Here is a 21,017-nt window from a genome sequence, read left to right on the forward strand (position 1 = left end):
GGAGGTCTCTCCAAGCTGGAACCTCTGGCCCTCATCCCACCAGCTCAACAGAGGCGGGAAGCTCAGGGTGCTGCCGCCCCAGACCTTCAAGATGTGAAAGCATCTAGCTTCTGCCCTTGGGGGAAGAGGACCCGAGTGGCCCTTGCCCATTGGCACTAGAGGCCAGAAGAAAAAACCAAAGAATCTCATGACACAATAAACATTTGTTGCCTCTAGAGTGGGAACTGGGTGGCCAGGGACTGGGATAAGGCGGCTTAGTCACTCTGGTCTCTTTGTGTCTTTTTTTTTTTTAAACTGGGGCAAAACACACAGAACATAAATTCATTTGTAGCTACCTCCAAGTGTCCAGCTCAGCAGCATTGGGCACCTTCTCCCCATTGTCACTGTCACCACCTGCTGTCTGCAGGACAGTTTTCATCTTCCCAAGCTGAATCTCCGTTACTATGAAGCCCCAACTCCACATGTTGCTCCCCCCAGTGCAGGGAAACCACCCTTCCACTGACTTTCTGATCGACCACTCTGCAGACCTCATGGATGTGGAATCACTAAGCATGAGGTCCTCAGGCTTCGTCTACATTGTCGTATATGTTGAAATGTCCTCTCTCCGATGGTATGCACTAGGTTTTTGCTGTTGTGTTTTATTTTCTTGGCCCAGTTGAGTATGAGCTCTCAACCCTTCCACCCCAGCTTCCAGAGTAGCTAGGATGACAGGCTGTGCCACCATCGCAGCTCTCCTGTGGTCTAGATGTGCTCCGAGTGCGTCCCCAAAGGTCTGGTGCTGTGCTTGTGGTCCTCAGCGTGATAATGCTGAGAGAGGGTGGGACCTCTGAGAGACGCTGCCCTCAGAAGGGATGAAGGTGCTTCTCCCGGGACCCTGGTGGGAATCACGGCTCCTCCCCATCCCCTGGCTTCCGGTCTCGCCCTCTCACACGGTTCCCCATGATGTGACACAGCCAGCCGGACCTTCACCAGAGCCTGCACCATGCTGGTTGGACTTTGAGTCTCCAAAACTGGGGGCTAAGTCTCAGTTTTGTAAGTTATCCAACCTCGTGTATTTTGTTTTAGCAGCAGAAAACAGACTAACATACTCTCCTGTCCCATCATTAATTTTGAATGATGTTACGTGTGCTTAGTCAACAAGTCAAATTCACTTAAATCTTAAGACAAAAATGCCTGCTCATTTTCTCCTTGTTCTAAATAGCAGGAGGGTTTTACAATGATGCAGAAGACAGGTAAGCCAAACAAAAAATTCCCCAAACCCACCTACATCTCCCTCCCTGAGTGATCACTGATATCGGCAACAAGTCCTTCCAACTTTTCTTATGAGATTTTAAAAAGCAGAATAGGATCCAACTGTATGTAGTTCTCAAGCGTACTTTTTCTTCTTAACAGTAAGCAGGTGGTTCCGCAGGCAAGGGTGCCATGGGCTTAGAGAGGGCGGGCAAGTCCTAACAGTCTACCCAACTTGGTGGAGTGCACCCCAGGACTCTCACACTGGCATACGGGCCCCGCTACCCTAAATGGTGGCTGCGGTGAGGGGCAGACTCAGGAGGGGCTTTGTGCCCCCTGACGCCTGCATGTGTGACATGAGGATTTATGTGTGTAACACACAGCAGCTGCTGGCACCTGAGCCACACTCACCACCGTTCCCTACCACAGGCTCCCAGCTGTCCAAGGAGCCAAGCAGGATCCCCAGGTCCTCACCTTGGCTACCACAGCAACACTGTGTTGTGCCTCAGCTTCCCAGAGTCAAAACGCTGCCTCTCCACCTGTGCTGCCCTTCCCTGTGGGTGGCGATTGCCTTCCACAAAGAGCAAGCTTGAGAGACCAGGTTCAGAGAGCCAGGAGCCCAACTGGTGTCCACTGAAGGAACAGAGGCCCCATCGGATAAGCTCTGTGCAAGTGGCCACATGCTAGATGGGAGGAGAGGAAAAAGTGTTCCCCTAGCACCTCGCTGTATCATACCTCCATGGCCTCTGCTATGCTGGGTTCTCTCTCCAGAAGGTTCTGCACCCTCCCCCTTTCTAATGCTGACTCCAGGACCTGCTTGTGCAATGACCCCTCCTCTGGGAGGCCTTCCCAGACTCCTAGACTAGGGCTCTGGGTCGCTTGGTACGGAGGCTGATTACCTGCTGGTCCCCCCTAGTTAATTCTTTTTTTTTTTTTTTTTTTTTGTACCAGGGATCGAACTCATGACCTCGAGCTTGCATGGTAGGCGCTTATGCCGCTGAGCTAAATCCCCAGCCCCCTAGTTAATTCTTGCAAAATCAGTCCCATCTTTAGGTCACAGTGACAACTTCAGGGCCCAACACAGAGGTTGATAAGCAGCAGGTACTGGATAGAAAGGGCCCTTTGAGAGTCACTATCAGGGCCTTCCCTAGAAGATCCAATCTAAGGCCGGTGCAGCCCTGCTCGGACATGGCCTCCCTGCCTGCCCCTCCAGCCAGCCTCAGTTTCCCCAAGCCTCCACAGAGCAGGCCAGCTTTGCTATACTTTCTAATTCAAAGCCAGACTTTCCTCACCTGGGCTCTCCCTCCGCAGGACACAGCCAGCCTGGCCCTGCCCCTGGATCCCCTTCTCTGCCCAGCTCAATCCAGCCCTCAGTCTCTGGGGCTCCAGCTGATTCTTGCCCACCTCCAGAAGCCAGCAGGAGTTGGGCACAGAGAGTTTTGGATTGCTGAGAGTTTGGGCTACATAGCAAGACCCTGAATCAAGCAACAAAACAAAACAAACAAACAAAAAATAACAGAGGCCAGCAGGAGCTCTGGGCATCAAGTCTCCAGACACCCAGAGGCCAAGAAGCAGGAGGCCCCAGGGGTCTGGGGAGCAGGAGACCCCAGGGGTCTGTCCCCAGCAGGGTGTGGAGCCCCACCCAGGAGGATGTTTACAGCTTTGAGAAAAACAGCAACTCCCAAAGCTATTCTGGAAACCTAATAGGCACTTTCAGTCTCTCTGCTATTTAATCCAAGTGACCAAGAGACAAGCAGGTGAACACAGGGCGCCACGGCCGGCCAGCAACTCCGCGTAAGTTCCCATCAGCCATTTCACCCCCCCCCCCAGCCTGGGGACAGCTGCCAGGGGCTCCTTGTCTCCCAACCTGGTCAAAGGAAGGGGTTACAGCCAGGCAGAGCCTGCCAGGCAAGGTCTGGGGCCTCGTCCTGGGCTTACAACACAGCTCTGCAACCTTGAGCCAAGTTAGCTGCTCAGGACCCAGTCTCCCTATCTATATAATGGGGCCAACCAACCCTCAGGTGGATTAATGGACCGAGTCCAAGCCAAAACTGGGCCCACAAGGGGTGAAATAACACCAAACACAGGCCCCTAGGACACCAGAGAGGGATTCTCAGCAGTCCTGGCCATTCATAGACAAATCGGAAGCCCAGGGAGGTGACAGGATGTGCCCAAGGTCACAGAGCCACGCCAGGCGGGGGGTCAGCATCACTCTCTAACTCATGAGTCCCGGCCATGCCGTGGTAAGGGGAGGAGCGCATTCCTGAGCAATGTCCAGGAAGAAGGCGGGAAGAGACACAAGGACCCAGGGATGAACACGGCCAGAACTTGCGTAGCTGCAGAAAGTCTTGGCGGGGACATCAGGACGGGCAGCTGGGACAGGTAATTACACCGCAAAGGGCCGTGCCTGCCGAGAGAGGGGTTACTGACTAAACACAGCTCAAGGGGAAAGACTCACTTCTTAACATCCACTCCTGAGTCAGGGCAGGCCCTGGCATCCAGGGTGAAGCAAAGATGGGGCACGGGCACCTCCACCCCAACACACACACACACACACACACACACACAGATGCCTCCTGCCTGGCCACGACCAGCTTCTCTCTGAGGGAAAAGTCCCTCCCCTCAAGACAGAAGAGGGAAAGAAATAGGGCAAAGACACCCCCAAAAAACTGTGACAAGAAAGCCCCCGGCAGCTCATCTTGTGAATGATGCTATTCACTTCCTTGTCTCCATTCTGCTGATTTGGAGGCTCACAGAGGTGAGGGGACTTGTGCAGGGCCCCTTCATCCTAACTGTTAACACTAGGAAGTGTCAGCATGACAGTGTGGAGTCTCTTGCTCCTCACAGCTACCTTACCAGCTAGGTATTACTATCAGGGAAGCGAAGACACTTGTCCGAGATGGTTGAGCCGGAATTCAGTCTGGCTCTGGAGCCGGAGTACAGAAACATCAGAATTCCCTGCTCTGCAGTGACAGAGGCTGGCTTAGAACCAGGTCACAAAGCCTGGACTCCTTTCTGAGTCAGGTGGCCTCACGCTAAAGGGAGAAGACAGCACAGTGTGTGTCTCAGTCTCCCAGGGACCAGAAAAGACGGACAGTTGCATCCCCCCAAATCTCCCAGCGGGTGGCCAGGCCAGGCTGGGCACAGTGGAGCCCTGCCTGTGTGGTGTGTGTGGCTCCATCAGCCTGGCCCAGCCCTCCCTGGCGGGTAGAGTTCTGGGTCTGCAGATGATGGAGTCCCCCAGAAGGACCTCCCAGGTATTGCCCAGAGCCCACCCTAGGCAAGGGCAGGGTCACCAAGTCTTGCTCTGCCAAGGGACTGGCACAAAACACCTCCTCTTCCCACAAAACCCCACTGAGGACTCCGTGCCCTGAGCCATGACCCTCCAGCCACACAGTATTGGCCTGGACTCAGCAATGTGCCAAAGGGGACGTGAGCTGGGAAAGGAGGAGAGAGTTAAGTGGCTGCCCTGGGGTGGGGGGAGTCCCTTTGTACCTGTCTTTTGCTCTCACCTGCAAATACTTTGACAGCAGACACCCCCAGGGTGGCCACTGGAGCAGCCACTCCCCTGAGGGTGATCTGGTAAGGGGGACTTCACCTCTTTAATCCTCAATTTGCTCACCTCTAAAATGGGGTGAAATAATACCTGCTTACTTCAGTCCTAAGGATGTGACTGAAGGCAGACCCCAAGTGCTCAGTATCAGTTTGCCTCTCCTAGTAGCAGGCTCCTCTTCCAGTAGCTGAAGGGCTGTCACAATGACCGACATATGCTTTTTCTCCCTCAGAGCCTTTATCCTCTGGTCTTTCTCCCTGATCCTGGGACTGCAGCACGGTCTGGTGTGTGGAGTTGCAGACTGCTCGACACACAGTAGGCCCTCAATCAGTACTGACTGGATGAATGTGCCTGGGCGCTAGGGCCATGGGTGGGGCACTGTCCAGATTCCAGTCCACTCTGCCTGCATTGATTTGCTGTGTGATCTTGGGCCTCTCCCTGCACCTCTCTGGGCCCATCTGCACAAGGAAACCTATGTCAGTAGGTTCCAACATCACAGAGACAGCTACTCAGGGCATTGGCCCAGAAGGGGGCCTCACAGGGACTCATAGCGGGGTCCACACCCACCCCAGCAGGCCCACAAAGGCAGCAGACTAGGCCTCCTCCTGGTGACTTTGCCTTGGGACAGATGGGACACAGTGTAGGTCTGTCAGTCCAGATGGCCTGGATGGCCCGAGGGGCCTGGACACCAGCTGAGAGTCTGGCTCACAGGCACAGCTGCTTAACCCCTTCCTGCCCCAGGCCTGGGCCTGGTAATCTGCTCTCTCCTCAGAGGTCAGGGGCCTCCCTGGGGCCAAAAAGCCCAAAAAGAGTCAGGGTGGCCCAGAGGAGGACAGGAGGAGAGGGATGCTGGGCACAGAGAAGGTGCTGTGGTGACCCCCGGGGCAGCCCTGAGGTGCCAGAAAGCTGCTAAGCAGGGGCCAGCAGGCGAGGGCAGCAGGCGAGGATGGAAGCTCCAGCCTAGGAGTCCCGTGCAGCCACCAGGCACTGGGTGCTTTGCTCTCAGGACACCTGTCTGGGGAAAGAGCCACAGCCACCTTTATCAAAGGGGTATGGACAGCCCACACCTGGCCAAAAATAAACATCACTGCCCTGCAGAGGAGGATGCCTGGCTCTGCCACATGGGCTGAATGGCCAAATGTATGTGGCTTAGCCTCTCTGGGCCTCAGTATACCCATCAGGGAAGGTGGGCTCAGGGTTATCTTTGGGCTCAGAGGGCCTCATGACTCCAGGAGAAGGAATGTGCCTCCTTACCAGGAGCCTGGGGGACCCTAAAGGGACCAGCCAGATCCTTCCTGTGCAGAGCAGGTCTCAGCTCAAGTCTGAGTCAGGACTCAGGCCTCGGAGGAAGATGAGAAAGAGGGGTTTAGAGGGTGCTTCAGAGCCAGAGGGGCCACAGTGCTGCCTCAAATATTGCAGGCAGCTGATTGTTCCTTTTTCTACTCTGTGGAAAACCACGAGAAGTGACAGAATTAATCCCATAACTCGGGGTTATGGCCAGAGACCGGAAGGCACTTCCCGGTGGGAAAGGCTTGAACCGGGTCCTGGAAGGCAGGAGCAGGGAAGGCTCCGTGATTCTTTTCCTAGGCAATGAGATCTTCAAGGAGGATTAGCAGTGGTCCTGGCCTTCAGGTGGAAGAGGTTCAGATAAGCCCCACTACCAGCAAGCCAGGGTCCAGCAGGCAAAGCCATCACTCCGGGGTTTGGCCAGCCAGTGTTCCCAACAGGCCCGGTGACATCTCAGGGCAGAGCACACTGGTGCAGAGCGACCCTCCAATCATCTCAGAACAGAGGTTCTGCAGGATTCTGGAGAAGCCCAAGCACACATCCAAATAGCTGAGGGGGAAGGGCTCGGCACGCAGGTTCCCAGCCTGGAGTGACAGCTGTCTGTCAGCATAGCAGAGGTTCCAAGAACGCGACACTGGAACCCAGACTCAACTGAGTCCAGACTCCGCTCCCATCCTAATAGGAGCTACCCTATGTCTAAGGACTTGTCTAGCCCTAAGTGACAGTCATTTGGAAAGCCCTCCGGGACTAGCAAGCTCCCAGGCCATACAGTATCAAGCCCACAGCCCAAGCCTAGGCCTGAGCAGAGAGACCCAGAAAATGATGGGGAATGAACAGATGGAGGAATGATCAAGTGGGGTAACTGTGCCCACTCCTTACCCCTGCCCCCGAGGCCTTCCTGGAATCACTTGCAGGTGACTAACAGCCTCCAGCCTCCGAACCCCCTTTCTAACTTGCACACACGTGCTTCAAGCAGTGACTCAACCCTGAGGCCCAATACAAGAGACAAAAGCACCAGCACCCCAAAGCCATGCGGGTCCTGCGTCCGGGCAGTGCCCTGCGCTGTCTCGGCTTGCAGGATCACCTCCCAAAGCCGGATGAAATGAGGCTCTGCAGTGCTGGGCCCTAGTGATGACCCACGAGGCCACGGAGACCAGACACGCGAGCCAGCTCTGCTGCTCTCTAGAGGTGACAAACAACAGGTCACTTCACCTTCCCCGGCGTTTTCTCACCTGTGTGATAGGCATAACCACAGTGAACTTTCAGGGGCACGCTGATGTCCCAGAGTTCTGGCACCACGATGGGTCGAGTGCTCAGGTGTGCCAGGTACTAGTGGATCCTGCCGTCCCTGGAGGGCTGAGAGCAGGTGGGGCGCTGCTGCTCCCCTCTAATCCCCACCTGGCTCCCCACCAGGGTGACGTGCCTGCACTTAAATCCAGAAGCAACAAAGCAACCTTTGTCTCACAGACAAAACCCTAGACGTGGCCCTGACGTCAACCCTGGAAAAACAATGCCTGCCGGCACTCAGGCATTCACTGTCACCTCTGCCAAGGTCTGGGAGGCAAAGCTTCACGCACAAGACCTGGAAGAGGCTCAGGGTGAGAGCTCAGGAGCGACGGGCCTGTCCCCTTCCGAGGCCCCAAAGGAAGGCAGCTGCCTGGCTGCACCAAACCCGTCTCTTCCAGCTTCCCATCTCGGCCCCAGGAAGAGGGCCGGGACTGTGATGAACCCAGTTCTCAGCCTGGCACATTAAGCACTCTAGGTGAACGATCTCCCAGAGGCAGATCTGAATACCAGCCTGTCTCTGCTGCACAGCGAGACCTCAGACCAGCATTGGGATGTCTTAGGCTGCATCCACAGCTGTACAGAAAGGAAGCTGAGACATCCCATAATGCCCCAGGAGGCAGGACAGGGACAGAGTCCCCATTCATGCCCATCTAGAAACCACAGGCTCTAGGTGACACTCTGTGCTGGACACAATCTTGAATGCTAGGTCTTGACCTCCTGGTCACCCCGCGCCTACAGTCTGCTAGAGAGGAGAAGAGATATGACCTTCTTGCTGGCTGGCCAGGCAGCCTTACTGGGGAGCGGAAGTGCCCAGGACACAAAAGGCCAGTCTGCAGCTGGAAGGGGAAGGAAGTAGGCAGTTCTCACTGAGTCGGAGTCTGCCGGCTGCAGAGGGCCAAACCAAGCCAGGGCAGAGTGGACAGAGCAGGAACTGCCAGGCGTTCGGTCCAGTGACCCCCACTGGACCCTGTGCCACCTATGAGCAGTAATGTGAACCCAGGCGGTCTCAACCCAGGGCCGCAGCTCCCACCCAAGGGAAGGCCCAGCCCACGGCCCACAGGGAGCCCCATGGAAGAGGGAGCAGGATGGTTTTCTCACATTATCATGTGCCTTAAGGCCCAAGGAAGAAACAACCTACCCACTGAAGAGCCTTGAACTTGGCATCTGTGGGGTGTAGGCTTCTGTTGCCCCAAGTCAGGTAAGCCCTGGGATTTTCAACATGAGCGTTTTCTTTAAACCCAATGGTCACATAAGATGTGTACAAATCCACACGGACTCTGTGTCAGGCCACATCCCCCAGGCAGGGGCTCCAGAGTCTTGGTCTCCACAGCAATGGGAGCTTGGTCAGTGCAGCTCACCAACTACATCTTCCCAGGGGAAGTTCTGACCCTCCCAAGGCGGGGGCTCTCAGAGACGGTGAATCAGCACAGAAGCTCCCCAGGGCCCTGCCGGTCCCACCATTCCATTTTACACAAGAGGAAACTGAGGCACGGGGAAATTGCAGCCAAGCATAGAGCTGGCAGCCGGGGATGGCAGGTCACCAAGACACCCACAATGCCAAGACGCCCCCAATGTACACACACACACACACACACACACACACACACACACACACGGCTCCAAGAGATGAGGCCTTGGCTCCATGGGCCCATGTCGCGCTCTATGGGCTCCAAGCGTGCCTGTGGTAGAAACCTCCCCCTCCAGGTGCTCTAGCTGCTAGGAGTCATCAAAGCCGCTCCATAAAGCCAGGGACCCTTCACTTCAGGAGCCCAGCTCAGGGACAGTGAGTGGACGGAGCCCAGAGACCACAAGGCAGCAGTTTTCCTATCTGTAACATGGTCCGAGACAGAGACAGAACACTGAGAAGTAGACTCAGGTCTTTCTACAAAACGGAGAGCTCATGTGCCCCCAGGAATGGCAGGGGACTGGGTCTTCCAGAAGCAGGGGGATGGATGAGGTGACCTTGGGAGCACCCCAAGCCCTCTGGGCCAGTGGAGGAGAGAAGGTCACTAGGTCAGGGAGAAGACAGAGCAGGCCAGCAGAGGTAAGGCGAGCCCCAGCCTCCACCCCTCACCTGTGTGTGACCCTCACTAAGCTCTTGACCGCAGGACCTCCACGGCCAGCTCTGACTTCCAGCCAGCTGGGCCCTCACCAGGCAGCCTCTCGGCCCCCAGAACAAGGGGCTCTGGGGAACCAGAGGTGGGGCCCTGACCTCCAGGGCTCCAAATCCTCGGAGAATAGACAGAAGCTCGGACATATGTTCACACATATGTGTGTGCACATGCGAGTGCACACACAGAGCACAAAGCACCACCAACAAAAGCACCGCCAGGGCCTGGCATCTGGTGAAGCGGGTGAGGACCCCGGCCCCGGACAGGCTAAGAAATCAGCCTCAAAAAGTAGAGATCAGAACAAGAAAAGGATGGAGGGACCGGAGAGGGGATAAACAACAAAACAGAAACGGAGAGCCAGGAAGGCAGAGAGGGGCCAAGCCCAGCCGGGTCCTCCCCACCCTGGGCACAGGCCCTTGGCCTGTGCAACCTCACACCCCAGGTCTCTGTCCAGCTGTCCTCCCCACCTGGACATCTTGCCCCAGTGACCGGACCGCCAAACTACAGCCCCTGCAGACATCTCCTCCAGGAAGGCTTCGGGGCCCCATATCTGTTTCCATGCTTTCTGGAATCCTGGGGTGCGGGCCACCCCAGGGTCTCACCAGTGTCCCACCCAGAGCTCCAGGAATCTCTGGTCTTGATTTCAGCTCTCGCCTCTCCACTTCCCAAGAACAGCTTCTGCCCATGATCACAGTGGACCTGGGGCCCAAAACAGGGTCCCCAGTGGGCCTGTGGGTATGTGGTGACCCCACCCAGAGAGGCATCCATCTGCAGGGATTTTCACAAAGTCCACTCAGCTCTTCCCCTCCCCCTGCCTGCCGACAGAAGGCAGGGAGCCAAGAACCTTCTTAAATAACCCGAGTAATAAAAACGGCCCATTAAGAGGGCGGAAGACAGCGGCTCCGGCGTGGGGGCCTCACTGTGTCCGCGGAGCGGGGGCTGCGTGAACCCGCACTTTCCAGAGTCAGGCAGCCAGAAGTGCTGAGCAAGCAGATATCGCTGGACAGCGCAGAGGCCACACAGCCACACGGAGGGGCCCCTGCCCAGGCTAGCACCCCAGCCCATCCCGCTCCCCATTCCTAAGGAGCAGCTGCTCGGAGCTGAGGGCCTCTGTCCCATCTGCTGCTCGCCAGTCCAGACCTTGCATGGTCCTGTTTCCAGATAAGGACGCGGGCGGAGGCTCAGAGAGTCTCAGGAGCCACGGAGACACCCTAGGGCGTCCTCTGTCCCTGTTCTGAGTTACACACGCAGATTCTGCCCTGGACTGTCTCAGCCTCTTTCTGCCCAACAGCCCAATCCAGCTGGTCTCGAGATGCAGCGAAGGACGTGGTGGTTTCACAGAGCTTCAGCAGCTTGGGTATCACAGGAAGCTGGAAAGGACACAGCTGCGTGGGGAGAGTCTGGGCTTCTGACGACTTCTCCACCCACGCAGCACTCACCACTTATTCCCATTTCACAAAAGCGCAAACTGAGGCTCAGGGTTGGAGAGCTGCCTTCAGGGGGCAGACATGATATAAAGGCTGGCTTTGGCTCTGGCTCCCTGGCATCAACATTTTTTGCTACCTCCAGGCTATGTCTTGGCTCAATTCCTTTAGTGTCTCCATCACTCAGTATCAGTGCCTGTGAAATGGGCTAATGATAGTGCCCAACTCACAAGGTTAGATTGAGGCTCTGTGAGATACACATGTGTCAGCTGCTCTGCATGGAGCCTGGGAAGGTAAATGCAATGTAAATATTTGCTTAACAGGTTAATAAGTGTTCACTGGGCTCCTAATATGCACCAGCACCATTTGAGACCACGCTCGTCACATGGCATTGTCACATGACACTGCCACATAGAATGACACGTTTGCTGGATGCCCAGACTCTGAGCTCCAGAGGGCAGAGGCTGTGTCTACTTCCTCCCGTGCCAGCCCAGGGCTTGGCACGTGGTGTGGCCTCCGCGGCTGCAGTGAAAACAGCAGAGCTCTGGCTCCTCAGACGTCACAGCCAGCAGGCCCAGAGAGAGGCAGGAAATGACAGGACCTCTCCATACGACTGACAGAAAGCAAAAGTTAGGGAGTCCCCAGCCCAGGGCAAAGTCAGCTTCCTCCTGCCGCCAGAGAGGTCAGTGCTGTCTCCGACTCCTATCAGATGATAAGAGGCTCTGGCCACTGACCTGGGGACACTCAGCAGCAGGACAGAAGGAGCACTGAAGAGCGTGGGGCACAGCCACCCTCGGCTTTGCCATGAACCCCGTCTCTCTCCTGACACGGTTTCCGGGCCGTGCTGTTCTCACACACGGCCTAAATGCAGCCACGTGGACAGAGGTGCTTTCCAAACCCCCCTCATGCCCTCCCTGACAGGTGTGACCCCTCTGTGGCTGCCTAAGGAGCCCCTGCCCCAGAGCTCTTCCCCATATAGGGGGCCCCCCCACTCCTCTCCAAAGAGCAAGGGACAGGGGCCTGCTACAGGGGCCCAGGAACCTCATCTGCCTGCGGCTGCCAGTGATTCATTTACTTCTCAAGAAATAATCACTGTCAAGTGACAGCAGGAAGTCTCAGCAGCATGAAAGCCACCGCCTGTTCTGCCACCTGCTGAGACAATATTGTGACAGGTGCCAGGGAGCCCTGGCCTGCCTCCTGCTGGCCTCCTCACCCTAGGTCAGCCTTCAGCAGTGGCATGGGACAGGACCACCACCAGAGGAGAGTGCTGAGCTCTAGGGTGCTGGATTCCGAAAGGGGACTCTCTGTGAGATCTGGGACAGAATTCCTCACCTCTCTGAACTGCTGCTTTGTAAAATGACAATAATCAATCCCTACCTCTTGAGGTTGCTCCAGTAATTATTACTCAAAGTATCATCACAAAACCTAGCGCAAAGTTAGGATTCAGTGAACAGCAGCTGTTAAATCAGAGTGATGTATGTTTAAACACTTTTCTGAAATATCCAATCACATCATTTCAATTGTGTTTGTTTGTTTGCTGTTTTTGAGACCAGGTCTCACTATGTAGACTCTGAGCAAAGGTCGGGGCTTCACAGGGCTCTAGGGCCCACACCACTACCCAGGGGACACAGCCAGGCACTTATTAGGTTTATTGTAAGGTGACAGCCACCGTCTCCTGTACTAAGGACTAGAATAAGAAACTACATCCCACCCTGGGAGCCAAGCACCTAGTGCCTGGCATGGGCAGCAGAGTACTCCCCTGATAGATGAGCAGTGTCAGAAATCATCGTCCCACTTGCCCTGAATCCTCACAGGCTGGCGATGCCCAGAAGGCTGCCCAAGCCATAATAGGCAGGGACTAGTTGCTGACCTGAGCCCCTGCCCTGTGAACCTTTCCCATGTTCACAGGGCTATGTTGTATGTAACTCCCATCTTACAGGTGGAGACACTGAGGCTCAAGCCACAGAGAGCCAAGGCTAAGCTTGTTTGGCATTTCCTCTCTGCACTGGCACCAGGAGCTGGGTGTTCACTAAAACACATATTGACCCTGAAGCCTGGCGCTTCTGACTGCACGTCCAGACCCTTCCCTCCACAGGCAGTGGGGTTCTTGGGCACTGAGTCCGTGTCATCTGTCCCATCCCCCTCCGCTCCGATGCCTTCTAGCAGGCAGCAGCCAGATAGGGAGCACAGAGTCCTCCCTCACCGCACAAATATTTACTCGGCGGCATGGACTCTAGCTGGCCCTGGCTGGCTCCACGGCAATACCAAAGGAAGGACCAGGCGCTGGCTATAGAGCAGATATGGCAATGGCGGTGGCAATGGCAGTGCAGGAACAGACACATCCCAGGCAGTGGCGATGAGGGCAGGGAGGAGTGGACAGCAACACTGGGGTGCCCAGGACGCCCAGCAGGAGAAAGAGTGGAGGCACACGTCCCTAATCCTGAGTCCGCTCCTGCCATCTGTGACACAGAAAATAAACAAAACACCAGCCCAGCATCGTCTCCCCAACACCATCAAAGGCCAGGGCTGCAGCCACTCGAAGTCGCCAGCCTCCAGTCACTGATACACAGCAGGATTTCAATCGATTCTCCTGGAAGCATCAGGCTGTGGCGAAGGGCACGTTCAAATTCTGGTCTTCCCTTCTGTGCCCTTCAAATACACACACATATGAGGATTTAGCCACCAGCAGGCGAGAGAGCCTGGGGCTGCACGCGCGAGTGTATGTGTGCGCGTCTGTGTAGACACATGGGGGGTTTTGCCTCCGCTGGGCCAGGCCAAAGGCTCTGCCCCGCATTCCTCCGCTAAGGAATCTTCAGCGTCAGCTGTCTGCTGTTTCCTGTTCTTTCCTGGGACCGTACTCCCCCCGCTGCCTCTAGTTGAAGGCTCTCAGAATCCTTCCCAAATTTGTCCCCAGGGAAAATGCCAGCCCAGCCAAGAGACTCAGAGATCAGGTTCTGGGTGGTTCCTGGCTGTCAAGCGAAGGGAGGATGCAAATGGAAGGGGTTTCTATGTTTTCTCTTTCCTCTCTGCCTTTCTTTCTTTTTCTCTTAAAGAAAGTAAGGAGAAAGGGCTGGGGGCTGTAAGAGACTTCCGGAGGTACAAATCAGCTACCAAGACCGGCTGAAGGCTCTTCTGATGCAAGACAAAGAGGCGGCCGTGTTTCCCTCCCCCACCCCCACCCCAGCACCATCTCTGGCGCCTTCCGTGGGACACAGAGAGCAGCAATGTGTCCTGAAATGGATTTGTTGGGCAGTCCAGGGCTGTGCCCAGAAATCCTCATAAATTAAGGCAAGCGAGTTTGCCAGGGGAAGAGGGGTGGGCAGGAGTGGAGGGCACACTGGGAGCCTACTGAGCCCCAGGGACCTTAACACAGAGCTCATTTGTTCCTTCCCGGCCCCTGGGGAGCAACAGAAAGTGGCTTCCGCAGCTCAGAGAGGCCAAGTAACCTGTCCATAGTCACACAGAGCTGGGATTTGAACTCTTTTCCATCAGTGGGAAGCTTCAGAAATACTGAAAGCATGGATAGAAATGGCAGACCTTTGAGACTTTTCTGGGGCAGTCTTTGGGACTTGGGACATTCAGGGGCCAGCACCCACCTGCTCGAGGGTCTGCTGGGAGTGTGACGGGAAAGACAGGGGATACTCCAGCTGACCCACCCACACCCACCATCCCTTTTTGGACACCTCCATTCTGGCTGGCGGCCCAGCCCTTCCGGCTCATAGGCAGAAATAGCTGTGACAAAAGTCCCTCCCATCCCAGAAAGAGGCTTTTTAAGAAATGCTTAAAACAGACACACAGTAAAATAGAGAGCGCTTCACTCAGCCCGGCTGCAGGCAGTGATGCGGGCATCACATCGGAGAAATACGGAAAACTCACAGTAGCCAGCTTAGCTGTGCGGGTCAGCACCCTCAGGGTCTCAGTTTCCCCAGCTCTAAATAAAAGTACACAGCTGAATACGCTGTTTTCAAACTGAAATTTCCTCGGGCTACCCCTGGGGAATCCCAGATAAACAGCTGCTGGGAAGGACATGGGTTGGATCCCAGATTCTCAGCCTCCCGCTGTTCCTGCGATGACCCCCAGGGCTCTGAAAGGCCAGTCTAAAAATCACCACGTCCCTCTGGACTCTCAAAGCATCCTCCAGTCACCCCAGGCACCAAGGAAAACCAAGTCTCGCCATGGGCATGGGAGGGAACAACGCCGGCCACCTCTGAATCACAGTGGGGCTGGAAGTCCAGGAGGGCCACACGGGCTTGGACCATGGGCAGCACGTTCCTCGTAAGTCACTCTGCCCAGAAGGTGGCTATGCCAGCACTACCAGCCTGGGGCAATTTCTCCCACCAGCCTCTGGCAACATCCCGCACCACCAGGCTATCGGGGACTTTTCTTGACTTCTGCATATTTAGCTTCCTTCCCAGCCAATGAAGAGAGAAGAGGCTCCGAGAAGGCTAGCAGTTGGCTGGAGGTCACACAGCACACAGGGACAGAGTAGGACTTGAGCGTCCAGGTCCCCTGCATGCCAGTTTGCAGAACTCTCCACCTGTTTAAAGTTCAGACAGATTCAGCAGGAACCTCCCAGGGAAAGCACTCAGCCTGCAAACTCAGAACAGGGTATTTTGATGACACTGGGTGGTGACACAATGAAATGTTTGTTTTGGTTTCCAAATCAACGCTTGACAACCTTGTCCTCTATACAGTTTCGGTGACCACATTTCCCACGTGGTAAAGAGCTACCCGGCTGAGGGGAAACCAAAGACGTGGTGAGCAGGGCCAGAACTGGGCACCTCGGCCAGGAGCTCTGGTCTGGCTTAATATTTCCAAAGCACGATTCACGTACCACTAATGGCACACGAGATGATATTATGTGGTACATGCCTGAACTTTAAAATTTAAAAGGTATTTGGTAAATGAATAAGCAAAATCTGGACAGCATTAATTAGCAATAAAAAGCAACATTCTACATGCTACACTACCGACAACTTCAAGAACACGATCTCAGTGAAAGATCTTGTCACACAGGCTACATAGTGCATAAATCACTTGTACGAAATGTCCAGGAAAGGCAAATCCATAGAAACAGATGGTAGATCAGTGATTGCCAGGGCTGGGGTGGGGATGAAATCCATCACCAGACAGGCACAGAGAATCTTTGAGGGGGGTTACATGTGTCCTAAAACTGGATTGTGGTGATGGCTATGTAATTGTGATTTTCTAAACATCACTGTTATCCTTAAAGTGGGTGGACTTGTGATAGGCGAATTATGTCTCAGCAAAACTATAAAATGACTCCATATAACTAGCAGTGCGGGTAGAGTACAGAATAGGGCCACAGATGATGGATATAGGACCCCAAGACCCCCAGCCTGAAGAGCGCTGAGCTATGGGTGTTGCATTGTTACAGAGTCAAGAGGGAGTCTCCAGCTCCTGCAGGTGACCACAAGAATCCCTGGAGTCTTTTCCTTTCCTGGCCAATGACACTCCATTGGCCCCTTCTTGGGGTCCATTCTAGATACCCTGGAAGGACCTGAAGCTTTTGGTGGCCAATTTCTGGAGATGAGACCTTAGCCTCATCTCCCTGGCCATGATTTCTCTTATGGGGAGGGGACTCAAGGTGGGCAGTGAGCTCAAACTCAGATTTACATATTATCAAAGCCAGGAAAACCCTTTGGTATAGCCAAGTGGTCATTAAACATTCTTTGTAGTTCATTGTACGCTCACCTTTCTCCAAAGTAAAAATCTTGTAAGAAACCCCACAGAAGAAAAAGCAGACTGTTACGTGTAAATTTATACCAAAAGCTCCAGTACCTGTCACTATCATCTTAAACTCAATTGTCATGATTAACGAGGCTCTTTCGATGCATTAACACTGAAGAAGGGGACTATGGGTGACAATTTCTTATTCAGGTTACCTCTATCCCCAGTTTCAGCTGCAAACCATGAAAAAGATCTTGTCACACGCACAGATGAATAGCTGTGAATGGGAATCGTTTTAAGCAGCTTGCAGAGTAATCTGGGAATACTCTTCAAGCAAACAGAATTCAAGGCCAACCATTAGAAAGTTAGCACATTAATAGAATCCGGTAAGACAATGTTAAGAATTTAAGAGTGAGTGGGAATATTCTTATGACTGAATTACCATCTAGATGTATTTTAAATAATTTTATGAAGCATTCAAGGAACCCCAAAAGCACCAGGGCGGAAGCTTGGGACTCTTCAGAAGAATAGTTCTAGCTCAAGGGATGCTTGCTTTGGAAAAATCTAACATGAACCCTTAAAGATGGGTCTTTTCAATTAAAAAAGAAGGAGAAGAAGGAGGAGAAGGGGAAGAAGAAGAAGAAGAAAGGGAAGAAGGAAATGAAGAAGGGGAGGAGAAGAGGGAGGAGGAGAGTGCACACACCCCACAGAGGGAGGAAGAAGGATGCCCGCACCCCACCTGTCTCAGCAGCACCGGCTCATTCCAAGCCGGTGCCAGAAGCTGATATCACACCCCACACCCTGAGTGCAACTTGGACACAGCATTGCTCAACCCCAACCCACCTCATTGTGACACCGGGCATCTCCTTAGCAGCCAGGTCCAAAAAGCACACACACAGTAAAACAAGCCCAGCGTAAGCCTGTGGCATGACGACACAATCAACAGTGGCAGACGGGAGGGCCCAGCCCTCCCCTCCCTGAGTTTCACCATTAAAAAAGCAATTGTCTCTTTCTCTGGATTGCCCAGACAAGGCTGACCACCAAAGGCACGGGAGCGGCCTCTCTACAAAAAGAACCAGGCCATTCTTAGCTCTCTAGAGAGCAAAGCATTCCAGGGGAGAAGCTCATCCCCCAGAAGGCCGGCCTTAGATGGGAGACCAGCCCAACAGCTCCAGGCAGTTTTGCTCCCTGCTAGCTGAACAAAGTGTATATCGTGGTTAATAACATCCCCTTGATTATTTTACACCTGGCCAAAAGCATTAAGCTCTTACTCTCCCCTTAAGCAACTGTGGGTGGATTTTACTATTGCCGTTTCTCTGATGAGGAAACAGGCTTGCCAGTGATTTGACATTCTCTCCAGCAGGAGCTGCAGTTAGCACCTAAACCTTTTCATAACTGTTACAAGGAAAGAGACCCATGCCAAGCTCCCTGGGCAGACTTTAAGGATGAAATAAACAGCCTTTGGTTCAGCGCCATGGATCCAAATGCAGAGTTGACAGCAGCCCTTGGTCCAGCGGTCCCTCTCCCACACAGGCCTGAGACTCTACACTCAGACCCTTCTCCTCTTATCGGAAAGCAGAGCAGACACCAGCACCCTCAGCCAGGTTGCAGGCAGGAAGCACAGTCACTATCCCAGCCAGAGAATCTGGGCTGGGCAGGAACACACTAACCAGTCCTGCGGGAAGTGTGTCCCCAGCTCCAGCCCGAGTCTTGTGGCCTGGGTCCATCCAATATCTTCCAGCCCAAGGTTATTTCCTCCTGGGGGTCTCTGGGGCTGACTTCACTGGGGCTCAATAAACCCTAAGACTCAGGGCATGTGGAGAAGAGCAGGCATTTTCAGAAGCTTGTAGCCAGTCTGCTGCAGCTGTGCTTCTCCAGGCCAGCGATCTGGACCTTACAGAACTGATAGCAGACCCTGGTCCAAGAAGATAGGGACTGATCCATGCATTGTCCTATACATGATCTTATTTAACTTCAGGAATAAAAAGGAGTGGGATTTTTTTAATCTATTGAGGGAGGGGAACCTACATCCCACATCTTTGGGAGAAATACTTAAATCAAATCCTGACTTCACCGTGTATCGGCCAAACTGCCTCAGGCAAGTCACTTTGAATCTCTGCCCCTCAGTTTCCTCCTCTGCAAAATGGGATGAGACAGCCGCACACTGCACTGTCGTGAGGACCAAATGAGATCATATACATCGCTGGATATTACGTCCTTTAGGAAAGAATGTGTCCAGACCAGTGACGGTCCTCCCAGGATCGTCCCACTGTAGTCAGCAACCGGCCCATTCTCAGATCTAGGTAACCGAGTCTCCCTCCCTTGTAGGAGGCTCCGCAAAGCCAGCTTGCAGCCCACCTGCCAGGCTCAGCCATCAGCCGGCCCTCCCTCCTCAGTCCCCTCCCGCACACACGCAAGCCACGGCCGCCGAGCCTGGGCGCCCCCTCCAGGACGCAGCGGGGGAGGGGAGGCCCCACTCACCTCCGCTTGTACTCGTCGCGCTCGCGCTTCACCTTGGCCAGCACGTTGTATAGCGCGCGGATCTCGGGCGTGATGGTGTCGATCTGCACGCCCACGCCGTCAGGGTGCACCCACGACACGCCGGGGCCCTGCACGGTCTCCACGCCGCCGCCGCCCGTGCGCCGAACCTGCGTGTAGCTCCAGATGGTGCCGGGCAGGCGACCGTAATGCTGCGGATGCGAGCCGCCGCCGGGGGGCAGGCCGCCCAGGGCCGCGGCGTTGGCGTTGGCGTTGGCGTTGGCGTTGGGGCCGGGCGCCGGGGGCCGCAGCAGCTCGGGGCCGGTCTGTACGGCCTGCTCGCGGGAGAAGGTCTTGTAGCGCAGTCGCCGGTCGCGCTCGCTCTGCTGCTGCTCCAGCTGCTTCTCCAGCAGCCGGTTGCGCCGCTCCAGCTCGTGCACCTTGGCCAGGAAGCAGCGGAAGCGCACGTTGAGCCCCTTCAGGAGGTGGATGTTGGAGCCCAGGTCGTCCCGCAGCGCCGCGGTCACCGGCGATGGCCCTGGCCCAGCCCCGCCGCCGCCGCCGCCGCCTCCTGGGCATCCGCCGCCGCTGCCGCCGCCTCCGGGCGGGCAGCCGAAGGCCAAGGCCATCTCCCCGAAGAGCAGCGAGTTCACCATGCGCCGGCTGCGCGGCTCAGGGCCCCGGGCCCGCGGCTCCAGGTGCGGCTCCAGCTCCGGGCAGGGCTCCCGGCGCGGCCGGGCCAGGGCGGGCGCGGGCTCCAGTGCGGCCGGCCGGAGGTTCCAGATGCGTGCCAGATGCGGCCTCCGCAGCAGTGGCGGGCCGGACGGTCCCGAGATGCGGGTGCCGAGGCGAGGGACACACCACCACCGCTCCCGGGGTGCAGAGGAGGCCGCGGGGCTGCACGGAGCTCCAAAGGTCTTCGATCCCACCGCCGGCGCTGTCAGAGGCGATGTGCAGGGGCCGCGGCAGCCGCGCGCGGAGGACTCGCCAGCTCTGCCCTTCTGCGGAGGGCCCCGCCCACTGCAGACCTTGGCCCCGCCCCCGGGCCGGCCCCCCACCCACCCCTCCACCCTCTGCAGCGTTCCCCGAGCACTGGCTCCGCCCTCAAAACCCGCAGCGCCCGACCACGCCCACAGACTGCGGCCCCGCCCATCCTTGGCCCCGCCCCCTTCTCCGCGGCCCGCTCGGGTGCTGCAACTCTGGCTCCGCCCCGCTCCGGCTGGGCCACGCCCTCTCCTACGTCCGGTCCCTTAACTCTGTGCTGCTTTGAGTCTCTGCCCCAGAATGTGGACCGCAGAGATGCACCAAGGACGGCTTGGCTGGAACCGACGCAAAGCCGGCCCGGCCTCTTAAAGGGGCCGGCACTTTGCCAGCGCTGGCTTCCCCACTTAGGGAGCCCCCTCCCCCACCTGTCTGCAGAGGAGGCCCTGCTTCTTTGTCCTCCCCTGCCCCAAATTCCCACGGATGTGGGTGATGGCAGCCTGGAAGGGAACCACAGCATCCGAAGGTGCTCGGCAGCCGCTCCCACCCTAGCCTGGTCGGCGCAGATCGCCCTCCCGGGGGAAGGCAACGCGCTTCCGCCCGCACGTCCCCCACGCAGTCCCCCACGCGGCCGATCCGGGGCTCCACGCCTCCAGAGCTAGGATCCTGACTTACCCCTGGGCCCTGCTTGTTCCCGAGCCCTCGGAGCTCAGGGCCAGGAAGATCAAGCAGAGACCTTCAAGAATGACACCCGCAAGCTGGGCCTGGGTTTTCACAGACACGGCACGCGCGCACACACATACACACACACTGAGAACTGGCAGCCCAGAACTAGGGGTCCCTTAGCTCCCACCACCTTAGTAAGGGCAGCACGGAGGAGGCACCCGTCTAGAGAATGCATTCATTCATTCATTCATTCATTCGGATGTTGTCACACCTGCCACCCTAAAGGCTAAATTCTCCAGTCTCGGGGCC

At 55.8% G+C, this 21,017-nt stretch overlaps 1 protein-coding gene across 4 annotated transcripts in view; it reads right to left on the reverse strand.

The window, feature by feature from the left end:
* Window positions 1–21,017, reverse strand: part of Iffo2 (intermediate filament family orphan 2) — a 52,994-nt gene that overhangs the window by 21,143 nt on the left and 10,834 nt on the right. Inside the window, exon 1 of one of the 4 annotated variants that reach the window (XM_063235622.1) lies at window positions 19,065–20,075. The exons of 1 other annotated variant lie outside the window; for it this stretch is intronic. In XM_063235622.1, the coding sequence (XP_063091692.1) occupies window positions 19,065–19,717 (653 nt within the window). In that variant the 5' untranslated portion in view covers window positions 19,718–20,075. Of the gene's footprint in view, window positions 1–19,064; window positions 20,076–21,017 lie in introns of those variants that run through there. 2 more of the 4 variants (XM_063235621.1, XM_003471373.5) reach the window with 2 other exon arrangements.

The sequence above is a fragment of the Cavia porcellus genome, unplaced genomic scaffold, assembly GCF_034190915.1.
Source record: "Cavia porcellus strain 051 isolate PalLab524CR breed Dunkin Hartley unplaced genomic scaffold, mCavPor4.1 scaffold_25, whole genome shotgun sequence".
Lineage (NCBI taxonomy): Eukaryota > Metazoa > Chordata > Mammalia > Rodentia > Caviidae > Cavia > Cavia porcellus.